General features: G+C 41.7%; 1 protein-coding gene across 1 annotated transcript in view; it reads right to left on the reverse strand.

Annotated features, from left to right (window-relative positions):
* EVA1A (eva-1 homolog A, regulator of programmed cell death) overlaps window positions 1-16,890 on the reverse strand; it is a 156,954-nt gene that overhangs the window by 109,513 nt on the left and 30,551 nt on the right. Inside the window, exon 4 of the mRNA XM_027690103.1 lies at window positions 9,971-10,123. Coding sequence (XP_027545904.1) covers window positions 9,971-10,123 — 153 coding nt within the window. The remainder of the gene's footprint in view (window positions 1-9,970; window positions 10,124-16,890) is intronic.

The following is a 16,890-nucleotide window of genomic DNA, read 5'->3' on the forward strand; positions in this document are numbered from 1 at the left end:
CAACACTGTATCACTAAGTCTGAGGTAAGTACTGCTAAGCAGAGCCAGGCCCCTACCAAGAACCTTTAAAAGCTCAAAAAGCTCAAATCTCACAGTAGAGCAATAAAAACTGCTTTAAGACCTCATAGATAGAGAGCCCACTTAGAGATGTTGGACCAGAGTTACCCTCAGCTTTCATTAGTCTTGGCTTGCTTCAGTACACTGCCAGAGAGCAAACACGAATCCTGGCTATGGTGAAACTTCCACATGTGAAAGTGTTTACAGGCATCAGCTGTGCTTTTGGAATATGGTATTTTAAAACTGAAGTTGGGGATTTGGGGGGAGTGAGATCAGCTTACTTTATTCTCTTTACTTCTGGCCCCACTTTCTAGAAGTTGCATTACCCTCCAGCCTTGCTCCTGGATCACTCCACAAATGCAGATCCCTCCACAAATGCAGATTGCTGGCCAGTTTCATTTCACAACCCTTAGTCCAAGTCCTCAGTGGGTAATTCATCTTACCAGCTGCATTTAGTAGGATATGACGCCTTAATCTATTTTCTTTATTAGCCCATCCTCTCTCAGGGTAAAAACCCAAATCAGGGCAGCAGAGCCATGATGGAGGGTCTTACCAGCTGCAGCTTGCGGACAGAGTTGGCTTTAAAACTGGAGTCAGTCTTGGTGATGTAATGTCCGTATCATCAAGCTCACCACAATGAATGGATTTTAGTTAGTTTAAGGCTGCTTCCCAGCATGACTATTTCTTTATTACCTCTTCCTGGTGAAAAAAAGAAACTGGAGCCAATGCCTATTAATCACATCCTTAACTTTGGTTACTCAGTGTTACTTGTTTTTCTCTAGTATGGGTGACACACCAAAATCTGAAATCCAAGCCACACATTGCTGCTTGCGATTGCAAAACCTATCTGGGCTTGAAAGAATGCTTCCAAACAGTTTAATTTTTGCATTTTGGTAAATCTGAGATGCTCTGGTAGAGATTGGAGCCTCTTCCAAGGCATCAGCTATCACAGATGGATGCACAAATAGATTTAGACACCTAGTTTTGAGAAGGGTGACTAATCCCGCAGTGAAGTTGGGCATATTACAGATGTTTGAGAGCATCTGTGCATCTGTTAACCTCATGATCAGACTCACCTGGCACAGCCATGTTGAGCCTGCAAAGGCAGGTTCCTGCACAGATGAGACAGGCTGTCCAGAGCAAGCAGGACCAAGCACACCTGGACATGTGAATATGCTGTAAAGCTGGCAGGTAGTGGCTTTCCACAGGCTCTCCATGGATCTGGAAAGGCAGCAGAGCACGGAGTACAACCCAATATTAACATGTGTGCACTTAAAAATAAGCAAAATAGAACCTGAGAAGAAAACTCCACCCACTGGTCAGAGGATGCCCTCTCTGAGTCAGTGAATTTGGAAAAAAAAATGGAGCATTCATCCTACTTTTCCAACCAACAAACTATAAGGCCTTGAAGTAACAAAAGGACCAAATGATTGGCTGTAATTAAAGGCTTTAGAAAGAGAATCACTGCCTGAGATACTATTTCCAGCAGTGCATGTGAGGTAAGTGATTAGGCACTGAAACAGGACTGGTGGTACCTGATTAAGAGATGAACTCTGTGCCAAGCTTTGGCTTAGTGTAAAGTCATCAGGAGCAGACCTACATCTCGAATTTAATCAGCAGACCCCTGGCTTTCCTTGCTGTCTTTTGAGGAGCAGGTGAAAGGTACAACCTAAGATACCTATTCCCTTGAGGTAAGTCATTTACAAACAATTGACAGCTCTTGGAGGACGCTTCTCCCAAGCAGAGAACAGGATTTTCCCCTAAAACAAACAGCCTGATTTCTTGCTAAAGAATTAAAGAGGAGAAGTTACTTGCTGAGAGCAATGAAGCAGAAAGGACAGAATGAAAGACGGAAGATGTGGGAGTCAATGATCTAAGAGGAGAGAAATTTAGTTCCTGCAAAGAAAGCTGACAGATGCCTGAATCAGTGCTGTGGTATCCACTTGTCTGCCAAAAGAGAAAGCAAACTTCAATGGAATGGCAAAAAAAGATGTAAGCGGAAGTAACTCCAACCTTGCAGGTGAGGCAGCTGCCTAAATCCTTCCATGTTTTACCTAGGAGTGACTCAAGACTGCCTCAATCTGCAAGAGAATCTCTATCATAAACAGGAGGGAGGGAAGCTCTCCTGCTTTTGGACAGTTTTCTCATGTATTTTAAAGATGCTCCATTAGCTGTGGTTGATACAAAGTTCAGCTCCCTCATATAGCGACAACTGCTGGAGGTGTCTAAGCCCCTGCTTCAGCCAAAATTAGCCATCCAGCAGCCTGTGAGGGAGGTCTTCACAGAGCATTGATGAGTCAGTCTGTACTCTGTGTAGTATATCAAATTTTGGGCATTTTCAGCTCAGCCCATGCACATCAAGTTTGATGTTCCCTTTAAAAGCCAGTGCAGAAGACTGTTAATAAGGATGGACTTTGTCCACTTTCTCTCTCAGTAAGCAGCCTAGGAAGGTAATTTCTTTATCAGTGTGGTGCTTCACATGATTTCTGAACTGAAATACACTGAATTTCTCTTCCTTACTGTGGAGGCACACAAACCTCTGCAGAGAACACAAGAAGTGACTTGGATCTAGATCCACAGGAAGTGTGGAAGAAGCAGAAAACCAAACTGTAAATACTAAAGTATCCATAAGACCAAACAATGTGAAAATCAACCAATGGAAACAAATGACTGCCCTTAAAAAAAGGTGCAGAAGCAGATGCTTAAAGTGGAATGCTCAGGAGCAGAAACCCAAAGCAATCAAAAAGTGAAGTTCCCTGCTGCTATTTGTAATAATGATAAATTGTCATCATCATTATTACAAATAGCAGCAGAGAACTTCACATCGATGCAGCACAATGTCACTGAAAACAACTGGCTAAAAAGGAAGTCTATATCCAAACATTAGAAGGATGTGCAGAGAGGGCCAGCTTTACATTAAAAAGTACATTTTAAAGAAAGAGAGAGAAAAATTAGTCACCATCCACTTCATAACACTTTGGAAACTTCAGCAGCAGGCCAGAAAAGACAAAATGATCTTAAAAGAAACCAATCACATTTAGAGACTGCAACTGATGGATCGATTATGGGTTTAATTACAAATCCTATAGTTACAATTAGAAACATTTGGTTTATTAATGTGAATTTAAATCATCTTATCACCTTTGTATCTGGAATCAGAATTCATATAAAATATATGAGGCAGAGACTGACTCAGAGCGTGTAAAGTTGAGCAAATTAATAACATTTCTGGGGTTTGGGGGCTAAAGTGAGAATCTGAGGACAGCTTCTAATGTTTTCCAAGAAGTCTCAGAGAACAAAGAAGTTTTGGTCTGGCAATGACAGCAAAAATTTTTCATTTGCAGCAGAGTTGATCGTGGGCTGTAAGGCATTCAAGATAAGAAGCAAAGAAACCAACAGCATTAGCCTCCCTCAGTACAGGATAGGGATGGTGCATTCAATTCATCTACTGCTCTGTGGAGTCCTTGAGTTCATTTGTCCTTTCTATTCATTACAGCCCAACAAAAGTCTTTTCCTGAATATGGAGACAGTCAACAAGTGCCTAGATTTAGGCTGAAGCAAGGTCCAAACTTCAGAAGCTGTGGGACTGTCCTATTTTTTAAAGAGACTACCCAGCTAATACAGCCTGCAAGTCACTTCTTGCCCTTGGTTCCTAAAATAAAGCACGGCGTGCCTGCAAGCTCACAGGTTTCACGTTACCTTTGTTTCTCAGGCTCAGCGTTCACCATCATGGTAATTTTACAGTATTCCTGAGTGACATCTGAATTATTTTAAGACAAACTTTATCAGTTCTGAACAAGTTACATTGGTTTTCATTCAGAGTAAATTCATGGAAATAAATTAAGATGCTGTAGGTTTAAATCTTTCAAGTTCTGCCCTTATGTTGGTGGGTTTGTTTTTATCTAATATTTGGACAATAGGCATCTTTTATAAAATCAGCTACTAAAGAAGTTGATACTACTGATACACATGCCTGCTTTACTTCTTCAAATATCACACCAATAGCATCACAGAAACTGCTAGTGCTGTTTAAATCATTACTTTCAGAATTTTTATTTACAATCACTGCATGGGGTCACTTCACTGTAAAGAGCGTTTTAAAACCAACTTGAACTTAGGGAAAGATCTTGCCCAGATTCACATTTGAAAGGATTTTCTCTTTTCTTTCTTTTTTTTTAAATAGCTATTGTGTGCATATAAAAACAACTTCATATAAATCATTTTTATGACTCTATGGAATCCAACAATAGTTTGAGTTTTCTAGAAACAGCTGTAAAGTGACTTTAATTACCTCCTGGAGTTTTGAGACAAAAATTGAAACACATAAAGTATCTAAAATTGAAAAACAACTTTCTGAAAGCAGGCTTTGTGCCCCTTTAACTCAACATTCTAAATGAGAATTGCATTTAATTTAAATTTAATAAGGTATGATATGTGAATTAAACAGCAACTGATATTTATTTAGCCTTCAAATTTGGATACTTGTGAGTTTTACTACATAGAAGCAGATTGGCCTCTAAAAACATGTTCTTAATCATGAGCTATACACATAATAAAGTAGTTTCTGTACTCAATGCAAATGAAGCATGTATAGAGTCACATCTACAAGCAGGGGTGCTTTGGAAGCCTGGTGCACACCTTAAAGTGGAACAACATGGTCTGACACTCCTACACCTGCTGCTTATCCCACAGACCTGGCTTTACAGCTGGTTTAAAGGATATATGGTGAAATCAGGATGAAGCATGAGAGCATTTCAGCTGCAAGCACTTGCATCTGCTAAAGGTCAACCATGCTACATTGCATTATCTGATCCCCACAGATTTCAGTGGATATCCCATCCTTTCCTGCCATCCCAGTCCCCCTCTACTTCCCCCTTCAGTGCCAGAGATTACTACTCATCAGTCCAGCTCCACAGTTTGGAGGCCTTTTATTTTTAAATATTTGATTAAGACCTAGATTAGAGCACAGCCACAAACTTATACTGATGGAAACAGGGTGGAAAATGGTCATGGATTCTGAAGCAGAAAAGAGACAGAAATGCACAGCTGGAGAGGCAGCAGTCTCTTAAAACCAGCTCTTGTGCTGGCAGGAACAAGTACCATGGAATAAAATGGATTTTTTACTGCATGTATTTCATACTTATTCACATGCTAGATCTGATCGCAGATAAACAAACTAGAAGGGTCCATTATTTATATGGTGTAATAAATATTTATATGAGGGCTCTGCTTCAGGATCCATATACATCTGCATTAAGAGGAGGAAATCAAAACAAACTGGGTTGGATCACCTTCTGTCACTAGAAGCATTAGAATGAAAAATGCCAGGGAATGAGTACCTAAAGGACTGGCTCATTTGCTGCTCTTGCATTATCAGATTCCATGAGTTAGAGAGCACCACTAACCATCTGAGTTTCCTCAGGGCTTTGTAAACACATCCATTTCTCCCCTTTATAGAGGCACAGGAGAGAACTCGTATGTTAAGTGACAAGGACATTTCACTTCTTAGCAGACTGCTCAGCTTAACCCACACACCATGACCCAGAGCTGGGCTGTGGAACCAGAGTTCCCACGATCTTGCACTGGCTCCAAAACCAAGCCCAGATTCCTTCTACCCAGGATGAGCAATTAAATTGCTTTGTGCTTTTTGTATATGTGATGGAGAGAGATAGGGGTCCTTGAGAAGCAGCTCTGGATCCTATGTTAGAGGTCAGCTGAACACGTCCATCTCACTCTCTGTGGTTCAGAGGGGTAGCTACTGTAAAACTAAATAATGTGACCATGTCAGGTGTCCTGAATATGATCAAAGATATTACTACACTAAGTGATAAAAAGGGTAATCATTTTCCATCCAAGTTCTTCCTCCTCAGCCTCCAAATTAGATCATTACCTTGCACTCAGACACACGTAGGAAAAGGCCGTTTTTTAAATTGGCTTCTCTTGATATAAACAAGTCACTTAGAGATGCAGGCAGAGGCAGCTGTAAACAGCACGGAAAAGGGGCAAAGGGCTCACTAGGCTGAGGGAAATGAATGGTTCATTGCTTGTAAATAGCTCTTTCCCCAGAGACTTCCCTATGCTCTGTGTATGCTCTCTGCACATGCTGGCAGCAAAGTGGAGGCTTTATTAAGAGAGTTACAAATAAGGTCAAATTCCTTTAGGAGCTTTTCAGAGTTCCCAAGGCATTCAAGGAGGGGTCCAGCTGTTTACAGGGGTTTCCCATTACGGTCAGAGACACAAGTTTTAGCATGTTTCCAGTTAAAAGGGGATCTTGGAGATTTTCTCTTTAATGTGACAGGGATAGGATGGAGTTCTTAGCAATAGCTTTCTCTGCACAGATGATAAGTGCATTCATACAGACATTAGACAAAGAGAAAGCATGTGTCTGGCATGGCATGGTGTGTGAAGTCTGAGTTGGGGATCTTACATCACCCAAAAGCAGCACAACAATAGCTGGATTAAAAGGGCTGCAACATCACAATAGTTCAGGACCCACCTGAGCACCTGATGTCTCTTATGCCTCTGGAGAATCTGGGAAACTCACTGTTGGTAGATTTTATTTCCTTAACATTTCTACAGGAGTAGAAGGTCTTGTTTTTCAAGGCAGAAATGACACAAATTGAATTATTTTTTTACCTTATATATGCATTACTCTATTAGGCCACCTCTCCTCCCCATCTTATACCTCAGTTCTTTAAAAGCCTCACCTGTACAAGCTGTAGATTTCTAAATTCAGTCCAAATGTGCATTTCTTCCACAGAAAAAAAAAAAAAAAGAATCAAATTTTCTGAACTGTTTTTCATTTGGAGAGGAAGAAAAGATAACCTTCACCACCTTTGGGGCAAGTATGAGTTCTTCACTCAGCAAGTAGCTCATTTTGCCTGGATATAAATAATCACTGCAAACTTGTCCAGGACCTAATTCCCAGCAAAAGGCCTTTTGCCAAGGCTCAGACTTGACACAAATCATCAGTCCCATGAAATTCAAACAGAATAAATCTTCCATAGACAGAACATAGCTCGGTTCTGCCTTACAGGAACTAGATGCTGCCACAAAGTCTGAATCATATGGTCATATTTGTAAGATCAGCTTGCTGTGAATGTCTGGGATCAAAGGCTGTCATGGAGCAGCCCTCCCCACACTGGAAACGTGGGAATGTGCAGGGAAATGTTCTCTAGCTAGCAAAAGCTTTGATTTATAAATTGTGATGTTTCCACCTGCTCCCAAAGGAACAGAGTTGCCTGCTGGGCTAGGCAGGCCCGTGGCAGAATCACAGCTTCTGGAGCAGGTTGGAGGACCCTGAGTGCTGCTCCCACTATTACTAGTGGCAGCTGGGAGTACAACCCACTCATTTCTCTGCTGTAACTGTAGGCAGGACTGTGATTTCTTGCAGTGTGCTGTGGGGAAGTATTGTGTGAATATGCTTTTTGCTGATTTTGGTTGGAGATGGATCCTACACCAGTTTCTCCTGTAGCTCAAAGGAGTGGTAACTACAGCCACAACTCACCTTCCTGTGTTCCTGCATCACTGGAGCTCTGTCCCATTGGGTCAGCTCACACAGGTGGATGAAGGGAAGGTCATGATAAGCAGAGATTGCCTGTAGCATTGGCAGCATCGTGCTGAGGGGATCTGCAAGCTGGTGCTGGAGAGACCTGAACAACCAGTCCTAAACATAGCTGGGATTTGAGAGCTGAACCATGGGGAGTCGAAAGACCACCTGCTCACTCACAGTTTTTTTTAGTTAAGCTCACACACACACACCCACTTCACTCAGGATTCCAGCATGCAGAGAAACATCAGTGTCAACAGCTACAGTCTGTCTTTCACCCTACACACACAGTGCCCAAATGTCTGGGAGAACCCGGGGAAGTCACTGCTCCATGGTGAGTTCCTCATCTCTCCTCCCCAGCCCTGCAGGGCATTCAGTCAGCCACTGTCCTACCCACCTACCTCCTCAGCACCCCAGCAGCTCCAGGCTGATTTAACACAGATACTTGAGACCTCAGCAATTCCAAACATGTGAATATCTGCTCATGTCCAACATCTCAGTGATTTTTAGCATCAGCTCACAGCTTAAAACCTTGTGTTGGATTTTAGCATAAAGCTCCCTCAGCATTCCCATCCCTGGCTTGCTGTTACAGTGCCTTGTACTGAGCCAGTTCTCATAACTAGTTTCATTTAAGAGCTCACACTGGAGGAAGGCTCTGCCTCATCCCAGCAGCAGACTGTGTGCTGCACTCTGGGATCCGACACCTCATTTCCTTGAGCAAACACCCCAATTTGTAGAGCTCACAAGGCCAGTTTGAAAGCAGCAGGGCATGCAGGTGCTGGAGATCCTATGGCACGTGCAGCCCTGCTGTCAGACCCCACTGCTTGTTCTCCCAGCTCCACTGCCTCCCATCCCATTTTCTGGTGTCACATACTCGTATACCAGACAGTACAAGTTTTGTGACTTAGCATCTGGGCAAAGAAGAGTAAGACTTTGCAGCTTCACGCGGAGTTTTGCTTCACGCTGACGCTGAAGAGCAGGTCCCTGTGCTGGTACCTTGTCACTGGTATGTGCCTGTTCCTACTCTCTCAGCAAGGACAGAGGACTGGGGTGCTCAAATCTGCTCCAGAAACCCATCCGGTTTAATGACTCGGCAAGTTCTCACCCAACAGCCCAACCTCCACAGAAACCAGTGCACAGCCCCTCCCAAACACCAGACTAAAGTGGTCTAAGTTAACCTGCCTCACATAGCTGCTTCAGCTTCTGCACCCTGGCACCTGGGCGACAACAGTAGCACATCCAGGGACACTGGTCACCTCAAGAGATGGGAGGTAACTCATTAAAGGATATTGACTCTGCTGTCACTCAGCTCACCCCTGGGACTGCGTAGGAGACCCTGCACTGCTCAGTTGTGCTGCAAGTGCTCAGGTTTTCACAGCTACACAACTAAGGCACTCCCCACGCTGCACAAATAACCTGACTGGCCTGATTCCACCTGTGGGTTCCTACTGACACCCCTCACCTGTGTATTATATTTCCAAGCAGTCACTTCACATGCTTCCATTTGAATAGCATTTAACTCCTTAAGGGCACTGGATCAGCAGCTGTGAAGCCGAAGATCTCATACAGCTGAACAGATCCCAGCACAGGCAATAGCAGCAGATCAAGCTTCCCTGTACAGCTCCCACTGAAGCCTTCCCCCCTCTGGAGGCAATTCCTTTGGGAAATCACTTAATTCCCTCTCAGCTCTGCAGAGAAGGATCATGAGGAATGCTGAACACAGGATTTTGTACTGCAGACTGTTGCTCTCTCTTCCACAGCCTAAAATATTCAAAGTCATTTCACATTGGCTCAAGAACAAAGAGTTCCAGTGAATGTTTTTCAATTATTTATCTTTCACTCCTGACTGTAAGAGACTATGATAGCCTGAGAGTAAAGAAGCTACTTGAAGATATTGTAAGCCAACCATAGCATGATGAAACTTAACAACTTGCTGTTTTAATTTGCTCTCTTGCTTTAACTTCAGTAAAAATTTAAATGCAATATCAAGGCTTCAATGTCACAGATAGCACATGACAGTATGCTCCTTCATGTTATAGGTAGAGGTTTGGTGTATGAACCACTAAGAGGACAGAAAATTGAACAAGAAGCCCGAACACCTTCCAGCATGTAATCTGATGTATCTGTTAAAAGCCTGTGACTTGATAACTTGGCTGGGACATCTAGCTGAACTTCAATTTGGTGCTCATGATGAAGCTCACCAGTGGTTAACAAGGTACCACACATCAGGAGCACTACCAAGGCAGGTTTAATGTCCCAGTCCTAATTTTCTGATCAGGTTCTGTGCCAGCACTACCACGATGACAGTAAATGAAATCACCCTGCCCAGTTTAGCATGCTCTGTCAATTCATCCCCCTGCTTACCAATCATGGGCATCCCTAGGTTTTGGTATGGGCACTCCAGGCTGCCTCCTTGTGTCCTCCCAAAGATAGCAGAGTAAATGGCTATCACCATGCTCTTCTTACAGCTTAGCCTCAGCTTGTCATCTTCACAGGCTACTTTACTCTTGTATTCATCTGGAAGGAAAAAAACACTTAATTACTTAGCTGATCCAGAGGTGGGCATCCAGCAGGGAGGGTGGGAGCCCTCTCACCTCCCTGTGGTGTGAGCTCAGCAGCAATTCTGGGCGCACACCCAGGGGTGCACATCAGCTGCCAGCACAACCCCAGCTTTAGCACTGCATTTGCTAGAGGAACACGGATCTTTCCCATCATACATTCTCCCTTGACAGTATCAGCACATTTAATGAACATATTTTAGCCCAGCATGTGTCAGTTCTGTTAAATAGCCAATAATTTCATTTTGCAGACAAATAAGTGAGGACGCATGGCAATTGAGTGATTTCCACATGGTGATATGGCAAGGGAAGGTGAAAGCCTATCTTTAGGAACCTACCTCATCCATATCAGCCCTCTATGCGCCGAGCATTTATTCTACATCACAGAAGCTAAACTTCAAACATCATCGTTCTTAAAAGCCTTTTTTTCACAGCAGCTCTCCCTTGACAGGTCCAATGGGAGCTATGCTAAATTGGTTAATTATGGAAGCTGCTCCTGCCTGTTGCAAACACAGATATACAAAAGCTGCTCCCCAAATTCTTCTCAAAATGGTCAGCTCAAGAATGCAAAATACATTCTTGCTCTTGTAAGGTTGGTACACCCAGAACAGTCACTCAATTTACGTCTCTCAAGAAGACTGGACAATCATTTCATAAGAAACTGCATGTCATTCCCTTCTCTTTACTATTATTTGGATTATGGGAACCTCTAGAGGTCCCAACCTAGAATAGGCCCTCCCCATGTGTGTCTGCCAACACATCAATGAAAACAAACACTATTTTGAGGAGCTGAACCTTTACAGCTAGACATCTACAATTGTGAAAGAAAGAGACTAAGAAAAAGGCAGTGGCATAAAGAGACTAAAAAACTGAAGTGGCATGTCTGTGGACACTCCAGCCAACTTAGGGCACAGCCAGAAATACACACTCAACCTCCCCAGCCTCTATAGAGTGACCTTGCACTTGCTTATGTTATTTACCATTATAAATGTAGCCACAACAGCATCCAGATTGCTTATTGGGAAGGGTCTGTGACCCCTGGTAACCTCCCAGGCATGATCAGTCATTTCATCTTGAATGTCTCTAGTTGTACCAGGTCAAAATTGTACCATAGAGCACAGAAGCAACCAAATACATAACCATCAGCCAATGCCTGGGGCTGCCCCTGGCCCTATATCATTTCCTAGCATGGATGTGATTTTTGTCTCTCTCTGACATTGGTTTTCGGTGTCTTGTATCACAAACACACACAGACACACACAAATACATATATATATATATATACACATATATATATATATATAAATACATATATATATATATGAGAACTTATGCAAAGTCTATATGCACCAAACTATTCAGTAACTGAGAGCACCAGCTAATAGTTACTTTATTGTTTGATATTCAAGTCTTTAAATCCTGGCAGTTAACACTTAATGTGACATTTTTTTACTGTAGTATAATTCTAGGTTCAAAAATTGTTTTTCCTTATTGGTGATGGAAAGTAATTCTTCCACCAGAGTTGAATCATAGAAGAATTTAGGCTGGAAGACTCCTCTGGAGGTCATCTAGCTTAAACCATGTTTGAAGAAGGGCTAATTTCTACTTTAGGTTAGATTTTTTCAGAAGAAACTACATGGAGAAAACGTGTTATACCAAAACAGGACTATGCTGATTTAAAAGAAATATCTGAGAACGAAATTATTACTCATACTCAACTTGAAAATTCCTACTTGAAGCCGAAAAACAGCCCCCTCAAAATAGCTTATTACCTGGTGTAATGGTAATGTGAAAATGGTAATGTGTAATTGGAATGTGAAAACCCTAGTCTAAACCTTCACAGTCCAGGAGAGAATCTTAACCCTAGACCCTGTTCAGTACATAATCTTCCTTCTCACTCCACAACTTTTTTGCAAGAAACTCTGAAAGATCCTGGTTTTTCTCCCACTGCAGAGAAACTTTCGAAGCTCTAAAATATTTATCAAATGTGAAAACACTTCGTGATCCATCACTGTAGATGAAGACACAATTAAGGCCTAACTCGTTCATGGGAGAGTCTGTGCAAAGAACACACATCCCTCAGCAATAACTATACAAATAAACCCACGACCAGCTGAGTATGTAAAACAGTGACAGGAATTAGAAATAAAAGCTTTTTGCAACTTCAGAGTATGTGATGAGAGAAGAACATCATGTAGCTGTGAAGAATCAGTGGTGGACTTGACAGTGTCAGGTTATTGGTTGGACTTCATGATCTTAGAAGTTTTTTCTAAATTAAATAAGTCTATGATTCTATGACCATCTTATCTATGTAAGTATTTCATCCACAATCAACATGAAAGCATCTGAATGCTACACTGAACATACTAAGGGGTTTCATCTTCACCTATAAATGTCTCCCATAGGATTTTTGTTTCTTCTGTGAGGAAATTAGGTCAAAGCTTTACTCCTCTATAAACTATAAAACTTAACAGAGTATAATAGAACTTTATAGACTTATTAGACCATTTTTTATTTTAGGAAAAAAACACAAATTAAAACTAAAAGCACAAGGGCACAAAATTCTCCAATAGGACAAGCTATACATAGTTAATGTTAAACCAATATTACAGAAAAGAAGAATACTCGTGACTGGCTGAAGTGGTTGAAATATTAAATAGTTGATTAACTTTAAAAAAAGAACAATTTTGAAGCCTCTAATGAGAGGGTCCTCTGTGAAGGTCTTATTTCTTACAAGGCACTAACTCAATTTCCTCTTCCAATTTGGTTATTATTAGCTACATATCTCAATTAACAAGTATAACTGATTGCTTAACCACATGTTCTATGGACTCATTTAAGGTCTTTAGAATGTTTATTAAATTCTGCTGACCATTCAAAGTCAGAGCTTGTAATTTGGAAACTTGACTGGGATTTAAACACAGTGAATATTGCACTGAGCCCACTGGGATGGACAGGCATTTGCAATTCATCTGAAGGTCAGTCCAGCAGTTATGAGACAGTTAACAACTTGTCCTTATAGCACCTTCCAGTTCCTAAAGGAGCTACAAGAGAGATGGAGAGGGACTTTTCATAAGGGCATGGAGTGATAGGACAAGGGAGAATGACCTGAAGCTGAAGGAGGGCAGGTTTACATCGGATATTAGGAAAAAATTCTTTACTGTGAGGGTGGTGAGTCACTGGAACAGGTTGCCCAGAGAAGTTGTGGATGCCTCATCCCTGGAAGTGTTCAAGGCCAGGTTGGATGGGGCTTTAAGCAACCTGGTCTAGTGGAAGGTGTCCTTGTCCATGGCAGAGGGGTTGGAACTGGATGGTCTTTAAGGCCCCTTCCAACACAAACCATTCTATGATTCTACGAACAACAAAACACTGCCTCTCACATTTGCAGTTCTTACCCTTGTAGCTGCCCTGGGAAGTCAAGTTCAGGGCTTATGGGGGAAGCTGCCTGATGGATGACTCAAAAATCAGACTGGGGAGGTGAACCTGAGTGCACACTTCTTGGGAACAAGGGCTGTCTGTGGGTGATGTGCTCCCAGAACACTGCAGTGTGACATAAGAGGGCTGTGCCACTTGAAGCAGATGTCACCTCGCAGTCACTAAATTCTGCCCCTGGAAACACCTATTTGAGCTTCCATTTCCCAAGGCTCTGGCTGAGCCCAAACTGGTTGGGCTGCAGTTGCCTGGTCTGGCACAGAGTGAGGCACTTATTTCTTAAAAAGAATTTTTAAAAAAAGGAAGAAAAAAGAAAGAATGAAATACATAGTAGTACTTCAGTCTCCCAAAGCATTCCTTTAAGCTTGATCACTGGAAAGCAGACAGTCTCGGTGTTTCTGGGCAACCTGATAGAAATCTGGATAAACAAACAGATAAGAAAGTGATGCTATGGAGGACACAAGTCTCTGAAAGTATTTTCTACTTCATAGCATTGCCACTGCCATCTTAACCAGGGTGAGCAAAAGTCAGACACTGGTGGCTCTCAGGCACTGGACAACAGTAAGAACTGTGACTGATAGTAAAAAAATACAGAGCTAAGCATCCTCCATATATTCACTGGTACTTCACTGATAACAACCTGACATAAATATTGAAAAGAACCGAGGCAGTGCAAGTGACATAAGAGAGCTGGGACTGGGAATGAATGTGCATTTTTTCTCTCTCACTCTCCCAAGCAGAACTGGCCTCCTACAGATCACTCACAATCTGGTCCTAAGCCTGCTCTAACTGTTACAGTCTGGATATAATTCAGGCCAAACGCAAACATTTGTATTAGTGGGTTTCATGTTTCACCCTGAAAAATTAAACATGCTTAAATGGCCTCTGAAAGGTGGCAGTGATATTCAGCAAATGGCTTACTCCACTCTAATCCCCCATGCAGTCATTTGTAGGGCAACAGAGATTTACCATGATTAAGATATTTGCTAAGGATAATATCCCTTTTATTACTGCCTGGTTTCAGAGACACTGGCTTAAATATAACTCAGTAGAGAGAACCCAAGGAGGGAGCAGCTGCAGGCTTTTCTAGACATGTTTTTAAAGGTCATTATATGACACTGTTATAACATAGCTTGGACAATTATGGGAAAAAATATAAATGTTTCTAATAGAAAAATGGGCACTCTCAAACAGTAAAATGAATAAGAAGACCCATTGTAATCATAGGATGCATACAATAATATTAACCTAAATGACCTATAGTAAATACAATTACCCAGTGTCTTAAGAACATTTTCGTTTTTGGTCCACAACAATTTTCTGAATGATCATAATTTGAAGCTTGAAACTAAATGTCAATTGCCTCAATCTCTTCAAGACCTTAAAGATAAAAGATCCTCAAAAGATTTTGTGTCTAACAAAGTGATGGAATGCATTATTGCCAGAGTTCTACCTTGCCTAAAATTATATTTTTGAACAGAACTTGTGGAAAAAATTATGAAATTTTGCTAATTAAAATATGCATATTTCACATAATCAGTGCATAATAGCTGACCCTGTTTCCCAGATCAAAGAACTGGAAATACATGTTAAGAGAAATCCTCACAAAATCCTAAAGGATTTCAATCTTAGAATTGAGGATCTGAGCAAAGAAAGTAATTTTGTAGGAAACAGAAATGGTTTTGCCCAATTCCTTCTCACATCAGGATTGTTTCCCACAGACAACTTTCCTGTCTAGGTTATAACTATTTATAAATAAATTAATCAGACTGCACCCAAGATGCCACTTCAGAACTGAACTAAACTCCATGTTAGGCAATAACTTCTCTTTAGCCCACCTTCATCCCAGCTTTGTTACCTGTTCTGCTGCATATCACCCAAAACAAAGAACATTTCTCACCTCAAAACTCATAATTCTTCATTATATCCAGCCATTCCACCATCACCTAATTAAAGGATAAATGACCATGGATGTGGCTAGTGTTGGTCTGTGAAAAAGGGCATAGGGACCACCCCCTCCTCACTCAGACACTCTGAGATGCACAGTGGGCCAGGTGCCACAGGTGGAATATGCAGCCTTTTAGTCACAAGTTAAAATTCAACAAACTTTTATGGACACCGGAAACCATCCCCAAATAACAAAGATGATGGTAACACATGTGGTGAGATTTTGGTGATTTCAGCACATGCCTAGGCAGAATACTTAGAGTGCAAAAGTCACCATATAGCCATTTTTTGTGTCAACCTAAAGAGAAAAGCCAAAACAAGGCTTAACCATGGAAATATAAACTCTTTACTACAGGTGTAGTCACTCCAGACCACAATTCACAGAGTCACAGAGGACAGAAAACACCTCTGGACAATGTCTAGGCCAACCCCCATGTTTATACCAGAGTCAGCTAGAGCAGCAGGCAGCTGCAGGCCATGTCCATTCAAGTTTTTAACACCTCCAAGGATTGAAACTCCAGTGATACTGTTTATCATGTGAGAGATGAGTATAGTGAGTACATGTTACTATCTCCTCTGCAGGAACTAGGAAGATGAGTCCCAAGACAGGAAACCTAATAAATACTAGGATAGACACCTCTAAGCAGCATCCTTGAACATGACTGCTGTGCACATGAACAGCTCATCTTGGAAATACCCATCCAGTGCCCTTCCTTATCACCTGTGACTGTTGGTTTTATTTTTTTTCTTCCCCCATAATCAGTTAACTCCCAGGACCTTCTGAAGATACACAGAATATTTTTGAGTGCATGTAGATCTAAGTCCATCCTCCCAAAATTAAAAAGAGGAAGTACATCTCAAAGCAGAGAAAGCAAGGGTGCCTTGGACAGCATTCACCGACTACTGCACTACTCTGAGAAGAAGATAATTGTATTAAAAGGATATTTTCCAGTCAGTTCACCCCTTTGAACTTTTTCCTAGTGCTTCAATTCCTGTGTTACATATTTACTTACTTTACATTTCAAGAAAGCATTTGTTATTTGAGTATTGCATCCTCTTTTGCACTTCAGAAGATATAATTGGATTCTGGCCTCCAAGTCCCCAAATATAAATCATAGATTTATAGAATCCTAAAATGGTTTGGGTTGGAAGTGACCTCAAAGATGATCTCATTCCAACCGCCCTGCCATGGTCAGGGACACCTTCCACTAGACCGGGTTGCTCAAGGCCCTGTCCAACCTGGCCTTGAACACTTCCAGAGATGGAACATCTACAACTTCATTGGCAAACCTGTTCTAGGACCTCACAACCCTCACTGTAAGGAATTTCTTCCTAATACATAATCTA

Source organism: Neopelma chrysocephalum, unplaced genomic scaffold (assembly GCF_003984885.1).
Source record: "Neopelma chrysocephalum unplaced genomic scaffold, ASM398488v2 Primary Assembly neopelma1_80, whole genome shotgun sequence".
Lineage (NCBI taxonomy): Eukaryota > Metazoa > Chordata > Aves > Passeriformes > Pipridae > Neopelma > Neopelma chrysocephalum.